The sequence below is a fragment of the Mytilus galloprovincialis genome, chromosome 10, assembly GCF_965363235.1.
Source record: "Mytilus galloprovincialis chromosome 10, xbMytGall1.hap1.1, whole genome shotgun sequence".
NCBI lineage: Eukaryota > Metazoa > Mollusca > Bivalvia > Mytilida > Mytilidae > Mytilus > Mytilus galloprovincialis.
The window spans coordinates 22,229,487-22,248,299 of NC_134847.1; the positions used below are offsets into that span (position 1 = coordinate 22,229,487).

General features: G+C 32.9%; 1 protein-coding gene across 1 annotated transcript in view; it reads left to right on the forward strand.

Annotated features, from left to right (window-relative positions):
• The window catches only part of LOC143047172 (E3 UFM1-protein ligase 1-like), a 40,223-nt gene that overhangs the window by 13,232 nt on the left and 8,178 nt on the right, over positions 1-18,813 (forward strand). Inside the window, exons 9-15 of the mRNA XM_076220151.1 lie at positions 924-1,094; positions 4,871-4,991; positions 7,422-7,665; positions 12,184-12,344; positions 13,078-13,208; positions 14,940-15,020; positions 18,277-18,368. Of these exons, the coding sequence (XP_076076266.1) occupies positions 924-1,094; positions 4,871-4,991; positions 7,422-7,665; positions 12,184-12,344; positions 13,078-13,208; positions 14,940-15,020; positions 18,277-18,368 (1,001 nt within the window). The remainder of the gene's footprint in view (positions 1-923; positions 1,095-4,870; positions 4,992-7,421; positions 7,666-12,183; positions 12,345-13,077; positions 13,209-14,939; positions 15,021-18,276; positions 18,369-18,813) is intronic.

Below are 18,813 nucleotides of genomic sequence, written 5' to 3' on the forward strand. Positions count from 1 at the left end.
TACCGGCTCAGATTCCTTTATAAATCTGATTATTTATGTATATATATTTCCAACTGAAAAGTTCAATTGTTTACTGCTGTATGTTTTATGTCCAGTATTTTATCAAGGATTTTAAGATATTCTCATTTAAAAATAATCTACGATATGTCAGTTTTTTAAATCACAAAGTTATGGTATACTTGTAAGTTCTTTACCAATTTGTTTCCATTTGTAATGAACTGTACAAGAACTACAATTTTTGACAGTTATTGTTAGAATTTCAAATTTTATGTATGTATTGACTTACTGTGGATTCATTTATTTTCATGGATATCAATTTTCATGGTTGAAGGAAAGCTTGCATGTTCATGGATATTTAATTTTGTGCTTTTTGCTGAAGTCTTCATACAATATAAAAAAAGAAGATGTGGTATGATTGCCAATGAGATAACTCTTCACAAGAGACCAAGACAACACAGAATTAGCAACTCTAGGTCACCATACAGCCTTCAATAATGAGCAAAGCCCACACTGCATAGTCAGCTATAAAAGGCCCCAAAATGACAATGTAAAACAATTCAAATGAGAAAACTAACAGCCTATTTTATGTAAAAATTGAACCAAAAAAAACCCAAATATGCCACAAATAAACAAACGACAACCACTAAATTACAGCTCCTGACTTGGGACAGACACATACATACAGAATGTGACGGGTTAAGCCTTTAGAAAATTTGTCATTCATTGAACATTTAATTTCGTGGCTCACCTATACCCACGAAATCCATGAAAATTGGTATCCAACGAAAATAATGAATCCACAGTATACATTTTGTATTTTTCAAATTTGTAATCTCAGAATTTTTAATGATAGACTTTTTTGATTGTAACCTTAACTGCCTTCCATATTTAGTATGTTTAATGATAGACTTTTTTGATTGTAGCCTGTACTGCCTTCCATATTTAGTATGGAAGATGTTAAACAGATTTTAACTGAATGTTCAAAGAAGTATCCACACACTGCAGTATGCTGTGATACAATAGTAACCAGTGATAAATTTATACAGAAGTGGAATGAACCATTTAAAGATTTGGTTATCAAAAAGGCTGAAATGGTAAGAATTGAAAATGAACTAACGTCTTTTGGTTTTATAAAAAACACTCATGGATAGTAAGCAACCTCTTTTTTTCCCTTGAAATTTGAGAAAAACGTTTCCTCTTGCGCGTAACATGTAAGGTCTTTCTTGAACAATCCCAGCTTGAAACTTGGTAAAATGAGAAATCTTTTTCAGACACAATTTGAACTCCAGTCCTGATTTAAAACAGGATAACGAAAATATTGTTTGAGAATAAATAATTTAGCATTAACAATGTTTGATTGTTTATTGTTTCCATGGATATGGTTGATATAAAAAAACAGGAAGTGTTAATTGGAGAAGTTGTTTAAATACAAATCTTAGTCTATCAATCTTGTATGGAATACATCACGCACCTACACAATAAATACACTAATTGTATTATCATGATAAATTGGTGCTGAAATAAATATTAATCTCTGCTAATGTAATTTGTTGTTTGATGGCATCATTTAATCTTGTGCAAATGCGGCGTAAAGCAACCAACATTCAATCAATCATTTAATCTTTATTGAATATCAACTAGTTGTTGTCTTAACAAATCAATTGACAGATTAATTTTGTTCCCTAATCAAATTGGTACAGTTTACACACTAGCATTGACATATCTGCAATTATAAGTTGCATGATTTTTTTAAAAATGTTTCAAAGTAAAAAGGTGCTAAAAATCATCACTTTATTTGACTTTACAACATTAAAAGTCACATGACATGCCTAATACTACTAAAGTTAAAAAAAAAAAAGACAATTGCTATCAGCTAACAGGCATGTCTTAATAAATTTTTATACATTTACCTTCTGTATTCCTCGTTATAGCACATATACATTTAGTAAGTAATAAACTGTGAAACTCCTTACACAACAGTAGAATCAGAAATTATCACGATGTTTTTGTTATTGCAAAAAATGCTACAGAGTTAAAATCACAATAATTTGTACTCACATTTTGGTCTTAAATGACAAAATCGCAATAAGAAATGCACACAAAAATTTCTGAATTTACAGTATATTAGCCAATGACAACCATTCATCTCTTATTTGGACATGATTGTTTATCAATTTACTGTGAAAGTACTTTTATTCGTGGGGTACCTATTTTCGTGGTTTTCTTGGAATTGCTTTATCCACGAATTTAAGTGTTCAACGAAATAAAACAACCGTTGTCCAAATAAAGACATGAAAAGATCCCATTGTAGGTTGGACTTCTGATATGTTCTACAGTATATATTAAATAATCGCCAAATCTGAGAATTACATTATAGTATTAACAGGGCACAGGAACTACGAACTACAACATCAGGCTGGACTATACCCATTTAATCTTGAAGAACCTAAAGTGTGCAACTTTTGATCTTTTAATTATCTTAAAAAAATATTTTTGAACGATGAAAGTCAGATTTCCAGTATTGAAATGCTATGATAAAGTGTTAATTTTATAATCTAATAATTCTCGTATGTTTGGGAAATAATAATTTTATTCTAGGCTTGCTTTTGATAAGAATTATTTTACAATTTAAAATATGTTTATAGCACTTGTTTATGTAACTGTTTTCTTTAGGTGACATGTTTATGGCCTAATTAACACCTTTGGTCACTCTATATAGATGGGAGAGATCCATTTGCGCCAAAAATGCGTCCTTTTGCGCCACAACTTTTTTCTCAAATGCGTCCTTTTGCGCCACAACTTTTTTCTCAAATGCTACGTTTGCACCACATGTTTTAAAAATCCATGGTATTATTTGCGCCAAAAATAAAACATTTGATTGTGCCATTTAGAAGAAAAATTACTTCCCTACTCCTTTTTTTGGACTTGGAACCAGCAGTTTACACGGCAAATGTTTCCTTTTCTGAAACATATCTTCTTCTTACTGCTGCTGCATGAGTACTTCCCAATTTAATGCATGTAGTAGCTTGTAACTTCACTTTATTGTCCAAAAACACAAACATTGAAGGATGAAATGCATAAAACAGTTCATAATAATTCCTAATAATAATAAAGCCCATACACATGGTGGGAACAAAGCACTGTGTCATCAACTTTTGTGGCTAAAACATAATCAGCAAAAGTTCTATTTTCCTCTCTTTCGGCATATCTTGTATAAAATATCCAGCAAAGCAATAAGTTTTATTCTCTCTCTGTACATTTACTGTCTAATGAATTTTAAGTCATTTCTCTACAGATGCTCATCTTCATGGTGAAATATCTCCTAACATATGATACTTTTTAAGCCAAAAAAACGTATATTTCAATCATTAATATTTATGATAGATATGTGTACAGGTAAATTGACACATATGAGTTCCGAATACTGGCGCAATTGATACATTTGGAAAACAAAATTTGGCACAAACAATACCCCTGAAAAACAGTAATTGGCGCAAAAGGACTGCTGCCATATAGATATAGAAAGATGTGGTATGAGTGCCAATGAGACAACTCTCCATCCAAATCTCTGGTTAATTAGTGCCATCACTACAATTTACACGGGTCAATGTTTACTATGCAATTTCCTTCAATTCAGACAATTTGTAACCTTTGTTTGTTTCTAATGGCTTAAACATTTCATTTTTTTTCTTTGAAACTCAAATCCACGAATTTAAAAACACACGAACATGGAAATGTTGCTCAAACCAAGAAAATTGATGCCCATGAATTAAAGTTCTTTCACAGTATAGTGTTTTTGCCTATATTCATGAGAATTGTAATAAAAAGATAGACTTTTTCAATAGCAAAACTGATAAGCAAGATAAGATCTACAACTATGTCAAGATTGTTTTTTGACTTGTTATTAAAGTTTTTGCTCTTTAAAGTCATATGAAACATGTTTCATATACTTGGATAGTTAAGTTTTACTCTAAAAGAAGTGTCCATGAACTTTTTTTATCAAACAAAATCTTTATATTATCAAAATCTTCATAAATGTACCAAAATTAAATTATTGACATCCCAGACACTAATTCCCTGATATTTTCCCATATGCTGAGACCTTAACAACAATACAGCACGTTATAACTTAGATAAATAGAAGGAACAGATTCTTAAAGAACAAATTTAAAACAACAAATCATTTTAACAACTGTCAAGGGATATTTGAATTAACAATGGTAACACATGGAAAATATAAGAAAAAAAGAAAGCAATGTCATGGCTCTTTCAATTCACTTAAGTGTCATGGCTCTTTCAATTCATTTTAGTGTCATGCTTTCCATTTGCTTTTGTTATTTATCAATGTGACAATCAGATAGGCTTAGGTAACAAACTCAAAAGTGAATTAGCTTGCTGTCAACATTTGTAGATCTTACATTATAGACATGTAATAAACATATAAAAAATTTTGATGTTTTTGGCTAATATATTAAAAACTATAAATTATTGATAAAAAAACCTTCCACATAACAAAAAATGATAAGCACAACAAATAATTAAATATTTGCGATAATAATAAAAAGACTCTTATAGAAGGGATTGCCATTAAATAGCAATTTTTATGCGCCTGCCATTGCAGAGTTGGCGTTAAGTTTTCCCTTGTCCGATGGTATGTTATTGTTCGTACGTCCAATTGCTGGTTTCAGTTTCCTAACTTTAGTTTGCCTCAGCCAAATGTGAAGAATTTAAACGAAAAAAAAATTATTAGCAATAAAAGATCAACAAAAAAGAGATTTTTGTCATGAATTGTTTTCTTTACAGTATTGGGGAGTGTCAATCTTTGAAGATGTTCCTAGTTTTAGATTGAAGAATATGTTTCTCTTTTTAGGATGTAAGAAACAATCCTTCCTTATTCTCCAATGAAGCATCAAAAGGAAGTGGGAAATTCTCAAAGATAGACGAGGGTGGTAAAGAGGATAGAAAGGATCAGAGAAGAAAAAAGGCTGCAGGTACACGTCCATTATACCTCAACTAGTATACATTTTTGTTTAGGGGCCAGCTGAAGTAGGCCTCTGGTTGCAGGAATTTCTCGCTGTATTGAAGACCCATGGATGGCCTTTGGCTGTTGTTTGCTCTTTGGTCAGGTTGTTGTTTCTTTGACACATTCCCCATTTCCATTCACAATTTTATTAATGTTTCAATTATTTTGTTAGTCTCAAAGGGGAATATGAAAGCTTCATACATTTTAGCTTTGGGACTTCATCTATGTTATCATCCAACAACAACAAAAATATGTGTTTTTGCAGTTGCCATGTGAATAGGCTATTGATTTTTATAGTAATTTTTATACGTATTATGGTATACAAATGTCCAGTGTCCGTCCGTCTGTCCGTCCGTCTGTCTGTCTGTCTGTCCGTCCGTCTGTCCGTCTGTCTGTCGGGCGTAAACATGTCGCACCGTAACTTGAGAACGACTTATCTAAATTTCATGAAACTTAATATAGTTGTTTTTTATGATGGTCAAATGATCTGTATACTTTTTGGTGAAAATAAGATTTAAACTTTTTGAGTTACGGCACTTTGTAACTAAAACAGGGGTGTGTTTTTTTCACATGTCGCACTGTATCTCAAAAACAATTTAAACTTTACACACTTCTTAGTTATATTAATCTTAATATCTGTATGCTTTTTGGTGAAGATTCAAAATTTCATTTTTGAGTTATTGAGTATTTTGTAAAAAAAGAGGGAGGGTTTTTTACATGTCACGCCGTATCTCAAAAACGATTTATGATTATTGCTCAAAACTTTACACACTTCTTTGTTATATTAATCTAAAGATCTGTATACTTTTTGGTGATGATTCAAAATTTCATTTTTGAGTTATTGAGTATTTTGTAAAAAAGGGGAGGGGGTTTTTACATGTCGTGCTGTATCTCAAAAACGATTTATGATTATTGCTTAAACCTTTACACACTTCTTTGTTATATTAATCTAAAGATCTGTATACTTTTTGGTGATGACTCAAAATTTTATTTTTGAGTTATTGAGTATTTTGTAAAAAAGGGGAGGTTTTTTTTTTTACATGTCGCGCCGTATCTCAAAAACAATTTATGATTATTGCTTGAAACTGTACACACTTCTTTGTTATATTAATCTAAAGATCTGTATACTTTTTAGTTTGATTCAAAATTTTATTTTAGTGATATTTGTAAAAAAAAACAGGGTGGGGGGTTTCACATGTCCCGCCATGTCTCAAAAGCAATAAATGGTAATTGCTTAAAACTTTCTCAGAAACTATTTATGATTATTGCATAAAACTTCCACACAAGACGTCAGGAGTATCATGCGGTCATGGCGCAGCTGTTTATTGTGATATATCGATTTAAGATTAGATTCAATTCAGAAATCAAGAATCTGAAAATTACTTTGTGGTGTGGCTGTATGAAGTAAAAAAATCCTTATATTCATACAAAAATATCTCTTAAAATTCAGTTTTTGCAAACATTTAAGAAGTCCATAGTCTTAATAACATCCATAGGCGGATCCAGGGGGGGCAGGCCCCCCCTTTCGTGGGAAATATTTGGTTAACAATATAGGGAATCACTGAAGCATGACTGGAGAGGGCCCCCCTTAGGTCAGTCAGCGCCCCCCCCCCCCCCCCCCCCTTATGAAAAGTTCTGGATCCGCCACTGACATCTTTTTTTCTATGGTCCTCTTATTTGATCAATCAATTGTTACAATAGCAACATGTCCAATATCACTGCATAGACCTATCAACAGCCACAAACAATTTTTTTGTGGCTGTATAATGTTAAGACGATGTTGTCATCACCTTTGTCAATACACCCTGTATTCAGATTTTTGATTTTAGGTCCCGTTTTCAAATTGGTCCACATTGAGGTCTAAAGGGTCCAAGATTAAACATTTTAGATTTCATTAAAAATTGAATGAATGGGATTCTTTAATTTGCTGAAGTTAACTTGTGTTTAGATTTTGGCTTTGGGCCCTGTGATCAAATTGGTCCACATTGAAGTCCAAAGGGTCCTTAATTAAACTTTGTCTGATTTCATCAAAAATTGAATTGTTGTGGTTCTTTGATGTGCTGAATCTTACCATGTATGTATTGGGATTTGGTATATTGGACCACAATATTTCAGAAATCTATGCTTTGTCAAATGTCAAATATTTAATAACAATCCAAATTCAGAGCAGTATCAATCTTGAATGTTGTGTCCATACTTGCTTCAACTTCAACCTTTATGGTTTTATTAAACTGCTCTGCAGAGTATTTTGTTATATGATTTTGCTTATCAACTTAAAACTATGACAAAGTTTATTGTGTTTATTCTATTGACTAAATGAATAAAGTGAGTTTATTGTGTTTATTTTATCATGTTTATTGACCAAATGAATAAAGTGAGTTTATTGATTCATTTTAAGGTGTTTCTAAAAGTGGTGGTGGAACTCAGGGTAGGGAAGTTAAAACCAGGTCAACCAAAAAGAAGTTCAAAGCTCAAGAGAGAGATGATTCAGATGATGATGTTGCAACGAATTCGATGAAAGAAAAACAACAAGCATGCCAGTTTATGTCTCTGGAAGAATTAGAAAATCATCTTAAAGAACAGACAGAATTGGAAGATTGCCCTGACAGCTTTATAGCTGAAATAGCTCTACAACTTCATAGGTACTATTGTGAAGCTAAACCTACAGAACTCGGTTTTCTGCTCTGATTAGGGGCATTATATTTTTTTCTGTCTCTGCGATGTTCGTCCATCTGTCCATCCCTCTTTCTGTCCTTCTGTCAATCTTCATATTAAAGTGTTTGGTCAAGGTAGTTTTAGATGAAGATGCAGTCCTATCAGTATCAACTTGAAACTTAGTACTATTATTCCTTATGATAAGATCTTTCCTATTTAAATGCCAAATTACAGTTTTGACTCCAATTTCACAGTCCACAAAACATAGAAAATGATTATGCAAGTAGGCCATCCATGTACTATGGACACATTCTTGTTATATATAAATGCTGTCAGTAGCCTTGGTGCTAGAGTGGTCTAAGTAGTCCAATAACTGTATCATTAGCTTATCAACCAGTGGCCTTGGTGCTAGAGTGGTCAAAGTAGTCCAATTACTGTATCATTAGTTTATCAACCAGTGGCCTTGGTGCTAGAGTGGTCAAAGTAGTCCAATTACTGTATCATTAGTTTATCAACCAGTGGCCTTGGTGCTAGAGTGGTCTAAGTAGTCCAATAACTGTATCATTAGTTTATCAACCAGTGGCCTTGGTGCTAGAGTGGTCAAAGTAGTTCAATTACTGTATCATTAGTTTATCAACCAGTGGCCTTGGTGCTAGAGTGGTCTAAGTAGTCCAATAACTGTATCATTAACTTATCCACCAGTGGCCTTGGTGCTAGAGTGGTCTAAGTAGTCCAATAACTGTATCATTAGTTTATCCACCAGTGGCCTTGGTGCTAGAGTGGTCTAAGTAGTCCAATAACTGTATCATTAGTTTATCAACCAGTGGCCTTGGTGCTAGAGTGGTCTAAGTAGTCCAATAACTGTATCATTAGTTTATCAACCAGTGGCCTTGGTGCTAGAGTGGTCTAAGTAGTCCAATAACTGTATCATTAACTTATCCACCAGTGGCCTTGGTGCTAGAGTGGTCTAAGTAGTCCAATTACTGTATCATTAGCTTATCAACCAGTGGCCTTGGTGCTAGAGTGGTCTAAGTAGTCCAATAACTGTATAATTAGCTTATCCACCAGTGGCCTTGGTGCTAGAGTGGTCTAAGTAGTCCAATAACTGTATCATTAACTTATCCACCAGTGGCCTTGGTGCTAGAGTGGTCTAAGTAGTCCAATAACTGTATCATTAGTTTATCCACCAGTGGCCTTGGTGCTAGAGTGGTCAAAGTAGTCCAATAACTGTATCATTAGTTTATCCACCAGTGGCCTTGGTGTGAGAGTGGTCTACGTAGTCCAATAACTGTATCATTAGTTTATCAACCAGTGGCCTTGGTGCTAGAGTGGTCTAAGTAGTCCAATTACTGTATCATTAGCTTATCAACCAGTGGCCTTGGTGCTAGAGTGGTCTAAGTAGTCCAATTACTGTATCATTAGCTTATCCACCAGTGGCCTTGGTGCTAGAGTGGTCTAAGTAGTCCAATAACTGTATCATTAGCTTATCCACCAGTGGCCTTGGTGCTAGAGTGGTCTAAGTAGTCCAATAACTGTATCATTAGTTTATCAACCAGTGGCCTTGGTGCTAGAGTGGTCTAAGTAGTCCAATAACTGTATCATTAGCTTATCAACCAGTGTCCTTGGTGTGAGAGTGGTCTACGTAGTCCAATAACTGTATCATTAGTTTATCAACCAGTGGCCTTGGTGCTAGAGTGGTCAAAGTAGTCCAATAACTGTATCATTAGTTTATCAACCAGTGGCTTTGGTGTGAGAGTGGTCTACGTAGTCCAATAACTGTATCATTAGCTTATCAACCAGTGGCCTTGGTGCTAGAGTGGTCTAAGTAGTCCAATAACTGTATCATTAGTTTATCAACCAGTGGCCTTGGTGCTAGAGTGGTCTAAGTAGTCCAATAACTGTATCATTAGTTTATCAACCAGTGGCCTTGGTGCTAGAGTGGTCTAAGTAGTCCAATAACTGTATCATTAGCTTATCAACCAGTGGCCTTGGTGCTAGAGTGGTCTAAGTAGTCCAATAACTGTATCATTAGTTTATCAACCAGTGGCCTTGGTGCTAGAGTGGTCAAAGTAGTTCAATTACTGTATCATTAGTTTATCAACCAGTGGCCTTGGTGCTAGAGTGGTCTAAGTAGTCCAATAACTGTATCATTAGCTTATCAACCAGTGGCCTTGGTGCTAGAGTGGTCTAAGTAGTCCAATAACTGTATCATTAGTTTATCAACCAGTGGCCTTGGTGCTAGAGTGGTCTAAGTAGTCCAATAACTGTATCATTAGTTTATCAACCAGTGGCCTTGGTGCTAGAGTGGTCTAAGTAGTCCAATAACTGTATCATTAGTTTATCAACCAGTGGCCTTGGTGCTAGAGTGGTCAAAGTAGTCCAATAACTGTATCATTAGTTTATCAACCAGTGGCCTTGGTGCTAGAGTGGTCTACGTAGTCCAATAACTGTATCATTAGTTTATCAACCAGTGGCCTTGGTGCTAGAGTGGTCTAAGTAGTCCAATAACTGTATCATTAGCTTATCAACCAGTGGCCTTGGTGCTAGAGTGGTCTAAGTAGTCCAATAACTGTATCATTAGCTTATCAACATTGAGGTTGTTGGTTTGAATCCTGTGGCAGGTGTAATTAACTTCAATCTGAATTGACTAGAATTATTACTTTTCCTACCAAACATTCTTTATGGTCACTCTTTTTAGTCCCCTTACCTCGAAGCTTTGCACTCCTTCAGTCTGTCTGAATGTCCATTTGTCAGGCTTTAAGATATTGACTTGATATTTGGTTTATTGTTTTATCATGACAAATTACAAACCAGATTTGTCTTGGTCTGATGATTTTGTGCAGGGTTCTGACCTTTAGACTTAGAAAATTCACTTAAATAATCTGTTTTCCTCATTTTTTTTCATCATGCTTGAAGACATTGATTTGAAAATTGATATATAGTTATATCATAACAAGTTACAGATCAAGTTCAAATATGTGCAAAGTGATGGTACTTGGTCTTAAAATTTAACTTAATATTCAGTTTTAAATTCTTTTTTTGTCATGATTGCAGATATTGACTTGATATTTGTTAAATAGTTTACACCATGACAATTTATACATCAAGTTAGAATTTGGTCCAAAACAATGATTATTTAACTGGTATCTTCTAGGGGACTATGTATTGCCATGTAATACTCACATAATGCTTGTTCATATTACTTTTCATAATTCAAATTATAAGCTGAGATAGCTTGACACCTTAATGAAAGACATACTTATTATTGGAGAACTCAATCTGTATGACTCAAAATATATTACGTCACTGGGCTTCCAAAATGTTGTAAATTACAAATTTTTCAACAAAAACATATCTCACAAACAAGCTTTGAAAATTTGGGCAAAATGTTGTATGTGAACTTGAACATTTTTGTAATTAGCAGTGAAATAAAAACTTTTACATTTCTGGATTATCGGAGAACTTAATTTATTTTCACAGAAATAAAGAAATGTACAATTACCGCTAGTTTATTCCCAAAACCATTATACAACGATTTTCAAGTTTACATACAACATTTTGGAAGCAAAATTTACCAGCAACTGACATTGGCAATTTTGTAATATGTCTTATTTCAAATGCTCAGGTGGGTCTAAATGTATGCTATTTTGGAATATCAAAGAATTCCTCCCGCAAAGACTATTTGTTTCAAAAAGTATTTTTAGCCAAAAAAAATCATATACAACATATTGGAATCCCTGCGACAATAACTTGATCCTTGGTTATATGCATGGCTCCTCCTTTTTGTGTGTCAACTGATCAACGAATAACTGACCACCGTTTAGAAATAACCTATCATAATAGCAATTAATGTTTGTGTGTACATGTAATAAATCATAAACATGCCAATAAAATCATCAATATGTCAGTAAAGTCTTACTTGATAGAGAAGTTTCATCTGTTCCCATAGTTAGTGATTTGTCAAATTACTTGAACAAAACAATTTTTCGGAAGGGGGGGGGGGGGGAGCTCTTGATTAACAATCTCAGGTTAGTTTGTGGCTTTTTAGTTATTGGTCAATGAATTTGTGTTGATCTGTGTACAAACACTGATTCAAATGTCTCTAATGATAGATACTGTGGATTCATTAATATTCATTTCGTGGAGTTCATGGGTACAGTTTAACCATGAAATTAAATGTTTAATGAATCACCAGTTTCCTGTAGTCTTACATGCAGACTTCAGCAGAAACCACGAACTTAAATTTCCACGAACATGTAAGTTTTCCCTAAATCACGAAAATTGGTACCCACGAAATAAGTGAATCCACAGTACTCTATTCTCGTAGTAATAAGTTTTAGGAATGAAATTTCAAATGGAACAGAAGCGAGGGGAAATGTTTTAAGATTTATAAAAGGAAAATAAGTATCTAAGTACGAAAATTGTACTAAAGTATACCATCCCTAAATTTTACGAAAAATATGTATTTGAGGTCCAATTAATGATGATAGTGTTTTTGCTTTCAGACCATTGACAAGGCAATACCAGGAAGCTGCTAAGTCTGTGTTCCTCACTCAATCTGGTACTGGTACTGCAAGGAAGAAGACTCATGGGGAACTACAAGAAAAAATATCAGGTCTTTGGACTAGCTGCTGTTTGTTTGAAAAAGGAATGAAGCAATTTAATGGTTAGAACATCTTTAAATTTTTTAAATTATTTGTACTAGCTTATTTTCATGTTACCAATCCAAACAATGCATCAATCAGTGAGAGAATATAACCATTTTTCCATATATGTAGTGAACTCAGCGTGACCTTTGTCATAAAAATCCAATGATCACAGTTTGCATGGATCTTTCATTGAAATAAACTAATATCTTACTGTACATGTTATACACATGCTCAATATCTATGCTTCTTTGTTGATTGTTTACTAAGATGACAATTTGTAAACTACGGCTTCAAAACACGCCAATTAATTAGCTGCCATATTTTCCCATCATAACAAACTGAGAGAATTTTTTTGGACGATTACAGGATATGGATGTGTAAAAAATTAAAAGATGTGTTCAGAAGACTAAGTTTATGATATATACATGCATTGGTTCAAGAATTGGATAAACACTTATTTTTCACCAGTCACTTGTTTCTAATGACTTTAAGGCCTTAATTGGCTCATATCTAACTATTTATAATGACAAGATATTGAAATGTTTTTTGGGGGGCATTTTTGGCAGTCTTATTTTCAGTAAAAGTTTGATTGCAAAATGTATAAATTTTAATTATTAAAACAGCTGGGGGAAATGTATGCGAAAAGATACAATATCTGAGATATACAACAGGTTAAAAATTGAACAATTATGTAACAAAAGATGCTAGACCTTAATCTTACTATGAAGCAATGTTATTTCCACTTTGTAGAGGAAACATCTGCACAGCTTGTCAAGCATTTATTGAAGACTGTTTGTTCTGATATTACCAACATAGTTGTCAGTGCAGTAGCAACAGAACACATGATGTCAGTCCAAGAAGATATGCAGTTAACACCAGAAGTAAGCTTTATCATCTTCAAATACAATCAAACCTTATGATAGCTTGCACAATGAGAAGTACTACATATGCTACAAAAAATTTGTCATTTTTATTGTCAATTGATACTGAGTGATAAGATGTTTTGTCTAGATAGTGTTAATATTGTCCATCATTGCTGTTTTTATAAAGAAAGAACAAACAAAATTTGACTCTTATCCATTTGAGTTCATACTTTTTTTTTATTATTGTGAAAATTCTAACATTTTACAAATAAAATTTTCTTTTTAGCTCACCTGGCCCTAAGTGTGCTTTTCTCATCTCTTGGCATCTGTTGTCAGTCGTCGTCGTTAACTTTTACAAAAATCTTCTCCTCTGAAACTACTGGGCCAAATTTTACCAAACTTGGCCAAAATGGGATATCTAGTTTAAAAATGTGTCTGGTGACCTACCCAACCAACCAAGATGGCCACCATGGCTAAAAATAGAACATAGGGGTAAAATGTAGATTTTGGCTTATATCTCTGAAACCATAGCATTTAGATCAAATCTGACATGGGATAAAATTGTTTATCAGGTGAAGATCTATCTGCCCTGAAATTTTCAAATGAATCGGAAAACTGGTTGTTGGGTTGCTGCCCCTGAATTGGTAATTTTAAGGAAATTTTGCTGTTTTTGGTTATTATCTTGAATAGTATTATAGATAGAGAAAAACTGTAAACAGCAATAATGTACTGCAAAGAAAGACCTACAAATAAGTCAACATGATCAAAATGGTCAGATCCCTTAAGGAGTTATTGCCCTTTATAGTCAATTTTTAACAATTTTCATAAATTTTGTAAATTTTTACAATATATTTGAACTACTGGGCCAAGTTTATTATAGATAGAGATAATTAGATAATTGTAAGCAGCAAGAATGTTCAGTAAAGTAAGATCTACAAACACATCACCATCACCAAACCATAATTTTGTTCTTAAGGTTAATGGTGAACATTAGTCAATTCAAAATGATTTTTTGAAATTTATTTCTATCAAATGAAAGCAATGGCCGCAACTGAAGAAAAATTAGTAGTAAATCTGCAGTATTTGGTTTATATCTCTTAAAGACACAAATGAGCAGTTGATATTGTATCTTGTCTAGATGCAAAATGAGGGAAAATCAGTTTATCATCATATTTCTGGTCTTTTCTTAACATTTTTACACTTGAAAAAGTAAGCTTGATAACATCTCCTCACATATTGTAATGTAGACAATAACTTCTACTTGACTATTTTGACACTGCTTATAAGTTCTCCTCTCATATTGTAATGTAGACAATAACTTCTCCCTTTTAAAGTTTAAGGAAGGCAACAGTTTAAAGTTGAAAGGACTCCAAATGGTAAATTTCTCAGACTTGGCGAAGTAAAAACCAAAAACCAAAAGTTTTTGCAAAAGTACGAATAATTTTGGATTCATTTGCGGGATTCGTTCTGTTTATCAAATTGACTGGAAATCACCTGCTTTTATATTTTATTACCTTTAAAAGTGTTTGAATATAACAGATAATAGTTGCATTGGTTTAATTACGCATGAAATCAAAGACTCTTGAGATAAGTATACTGCATAGTTAACTAGACATTGTGTTACTCTGTAACAACCATGTTATTTTGATAACAGATACTTTTGATAAACTTCTTGACATTTACCAACAAGATTTGATATATTTATTTGTAGCGAATTAAGACTTATTGTATGTCTTATTTCTTTAATAGGGAAGAGCTACAATAATTGTTAAACTTCCAGATAACATGCAGCAAATTTTGAGTAAACTTCACACATCTCTCAACGGAAAGGTTTGTTACTCTTATGTGTAATATTATATTAAAGTATTACAAAAACGTACATGGACTTTATTTAAACAAGCATTTTTAGATTGATCACTTGTATATGATATATATTTGCACCATTGTCACGACAACATAAAATTAAGAAAGGAAATGGGGTATGTGTCAAAGAGACAGCAATCCGACCATAGAGCAGACAACAGCAGAAGGTCACCTATAGGTCTATTCATTTGACTAAGGCTTTTTCTAGAATCAACACTTCCTGATTCTGTTGCTGAAATGAGCTCAACAAATTATATTCAAGTGTTTCCTTTGTGTGTCTAATAACATTAAGTTTCAAATAGTTAATTTACTGATTTCTGTTCACTAATAGAATAAATTTTAAAACTTACTAGTAAACAGAAATCAGTAATTTTTTATACGACCACAAAAATTTTAATTTTTCGTCGTATATTGCTATCACGTTGGCGTCGTCGGCGGCGTCCAAATTCTTTTAGTTTTCGCACTCTAACTTTAGTAAAAGTGAATAGAAATCTATGAAATTTTAACACAAGGTTTATGACCACAAAAGGAAGGTTGGGATTGATTTTGGGAGTTTTGGTCCCAACATTTTAGGAATTAGGGGCCAAAAAGGGCCCAAATAAGCATTTTCTTGGTTTTCGCACTATAACTTTAGTTTAAGTTAATAGAAATCTGTGAAATTTTTACACAAGGTTTATGACCACAAAAGGAAGGTTAGGGTTGATTTTGGGAGTTTTAGTTCAAACAGTTAAGGAATTAGGGGCCAAAAAAGGGCCCAAATAAGCATTATTCTTGGTTTTCGCACAATAACTTTAGTATAAGTTAATAGAAATCAATGAAATTTAAACACAAGGTTTATGACCACAAAAAGGAAGGTTGGGATTGATTTGGGGAGTTGAGGTCTGAACAGTTTAGGAATTAGGGGCCAAAAAGGGGCCCAAGTAAGCATTATTCTTTGTTTTCGCACCATAACTTTAGTATAAGTAAATAGAAATCTATGAAATTTAAACACAAGGTTTATGACCACTTAAGGAAGCTTGGGTTTGATTTTGGGAGTTTTGGTCCCAACAGTTTAGGAATAAGGGGCCCAAAGGGTCCAAAATTGAACTTTGTTTGATTTCATCAAAAATTAAATAATTGGGGTTCTTTGATATGCCGAATCTAACTGTGTATGTAGATTCTTAATTTTTGGTCCCGTTTTCAAATTGGTCTATATATTAAGGTCCAAAGGGTCCAAAATTAAACTTAGTTTGATTTTAACAAAAATTGAATCCTTGGGGTTCCTTGATATGCTGAATCTAAAAATGTACTTAGATTTTTTATTATTGGCCCAGTTTTCAAGTTGGTCCAAATCGGGGTCCAAAATTAAACTTTGTTTGATTTCATCAAAATTTGAATAATTGGGGTTCTTTGATATGCCAAATCTAACTGTGTATGTAGATTCTTAATTTTTAGTCCCGTTTTCAAATTGGTCTACATTAAAGTCCAAAGGGTCCAAAATTAAACTAAGTTTGATTTTAACAAAAAATGAATTCTTGGGGTTTTTTGATATGCTGAATCTAAACATGAACTTAGATTTTTGATTATGGGCCCAGTTTTGAAGTTGGTTCAAATCAGGATCCAAAATTATTATATTAAGTATTGTGCAATATCAAGAAATTTTCAATTGCACAGTATTCAGCAATAGCAAGAAATCTTCAATTGCACAGTATTGTGCAATAGCAAGAAATTTTCAATTGCACAGTATTGCGCAATAGCAAGAAATCTTCAATTGCACATTATTGTGCAATAGTAAATATTTTCAATTGCACAGTATTGCGCAATAGCAAGAAATATCTAATTGCACAATATTGTGCAATAACAAGAAATTTTCAATTGATTGGAGTTATTTTTCTTTGTCCAGAATAGTAGTTGAATCAACTTAAATCATTGTTTTATACAATATACAATGTATATTCACTTTTACTACCAACTGATAAATTAAAACAACCTTTACCATTCAGTGATAACAAGCACCTTTTGTTACATTTTAATATTTTATGATGTATTTAAATGAGTAGTTATTGTTGCAAACTCCATTAGAAATTTGAATTGAGATCAGTTTTGGAAAAAGAAAGGGGGATGTGAAAAAAAAGGGGGGGGGTAAATTTTTCTCATTTCAGATTTCATAAATAAAAGAAAATTTCTTCAAACATTTTTGAGAGGATTAATATTCAACAGCAAAGTGAATTGCTCAAAAGCAAAATAAATATTTTAAGTTCATTAGACCCATTCATTCTGTGTCCGAAACCTATGCTGTGTCAACTATTTAATCACAATCCAAATTTAGAGCTGAATCAAGCTTGAATGTTGTGTCCATACTTGCCCCAACCGTTCAGGGTTCAACCTCTGCGGTCGTATAAAGCTGCGCCCTGCGGAGCATCTGGTTGTAATTTTTATTTACCTTCACTTGGATTCGAATCCCTGCTTGAAATCTGTTATGTACAACTTGCATGCAATTTTTTTTTCATTTTGAAAATATTTGAATATTTTAAGAATTTAGTCGTAGAATATACTTATAAAAATATCCAGAAATACTTACTGTAAATTCAGAAATTATTGCGTTCATTTATTATTGCGATTTTGTCATTTTAAACTTAAATGCGATTTTAATTTTTACAATTTTGAGAAAAATCCTGCTTAATTCTGATAAAATGTTACAAAATATGAGTTTTTATTATTGCGTTTACACATAATTTTTCGTAATAATAAAAACCTCGCAATAATCTCTGAATTTACAGCATTTATTATTGTCATAATTGGATAATTTTGGGAAGATACATTAAAAAACTTCTTCATTTATTTCAAGCTATTTAAAACTGTCACTTTGCAAGATTATAGTTTCTAGAGTAATTATTATCCTACTTAGATATAGGAAGATGTGACATGAGTGCCAATGAGACAACTCTCCATCCAAGTCACAATTGCAGGGGAATTAGTACAGTTATGCATAAAACCCAGGGAACATTTACATGTTATATTATGTAGTTAACATTTACTTTATATTTCAACAAAAAAAAGTCAGCCACCAAATTGTAAACAAGTATAATATGTTCATACTGTATATGTTTATAAGTATTGAAATTATAGTCACCAACTTCAAACCTAAAAGTCTTAAACATACTCTCATATTGTAGTGGTTTAAATGGTGGGGAAAATTGTATGTTTTGCAGATTTTATATACTTTCTTTTGTTTTCTTATTAGTCTCTAGAAGAGTTTAACAACCAGTTAAATATAATCTGTAGTCCAGAACATCTTGGAGTAATGCTGAAAAAACCAGACAAGAAAAAAGAAAGGTAATATATGCAAATGTAGAAAAAATTAGAATAAATTGTACATTTGTAGGTGCACAAAGTTTTAATCAAAGTTTATTACACTAAGCAACTTACAGTAAATTTAAATTGTTTAAAAAGTCAAAGCTGACAGGGTCGTCATTGTCTTTGTCGTCAAAAGACATTCGGTTTCCGGACAATAACTTTAGTTTAGGTGAATGGATCTCTCTGAAATTTTACAGAAAGGTTCACTACCACAAAAGGCAGGTTGAGATTGAATTTAGAGTTATGGTACCAACAGTTTAGGAATAAGGGGCCAACCTCCAGCATTTTTGTAGTTTCAGGACAATAACTTGTGTGTAAGTGTATAGATTTCTCTGAAATTGTACCACAAGGTTCCATTTCACAAAGGGAAGGCTAGAATTGAGTCTTGGGGGTAATTGCCCCAAACATGCAGGAATAAGGGGTA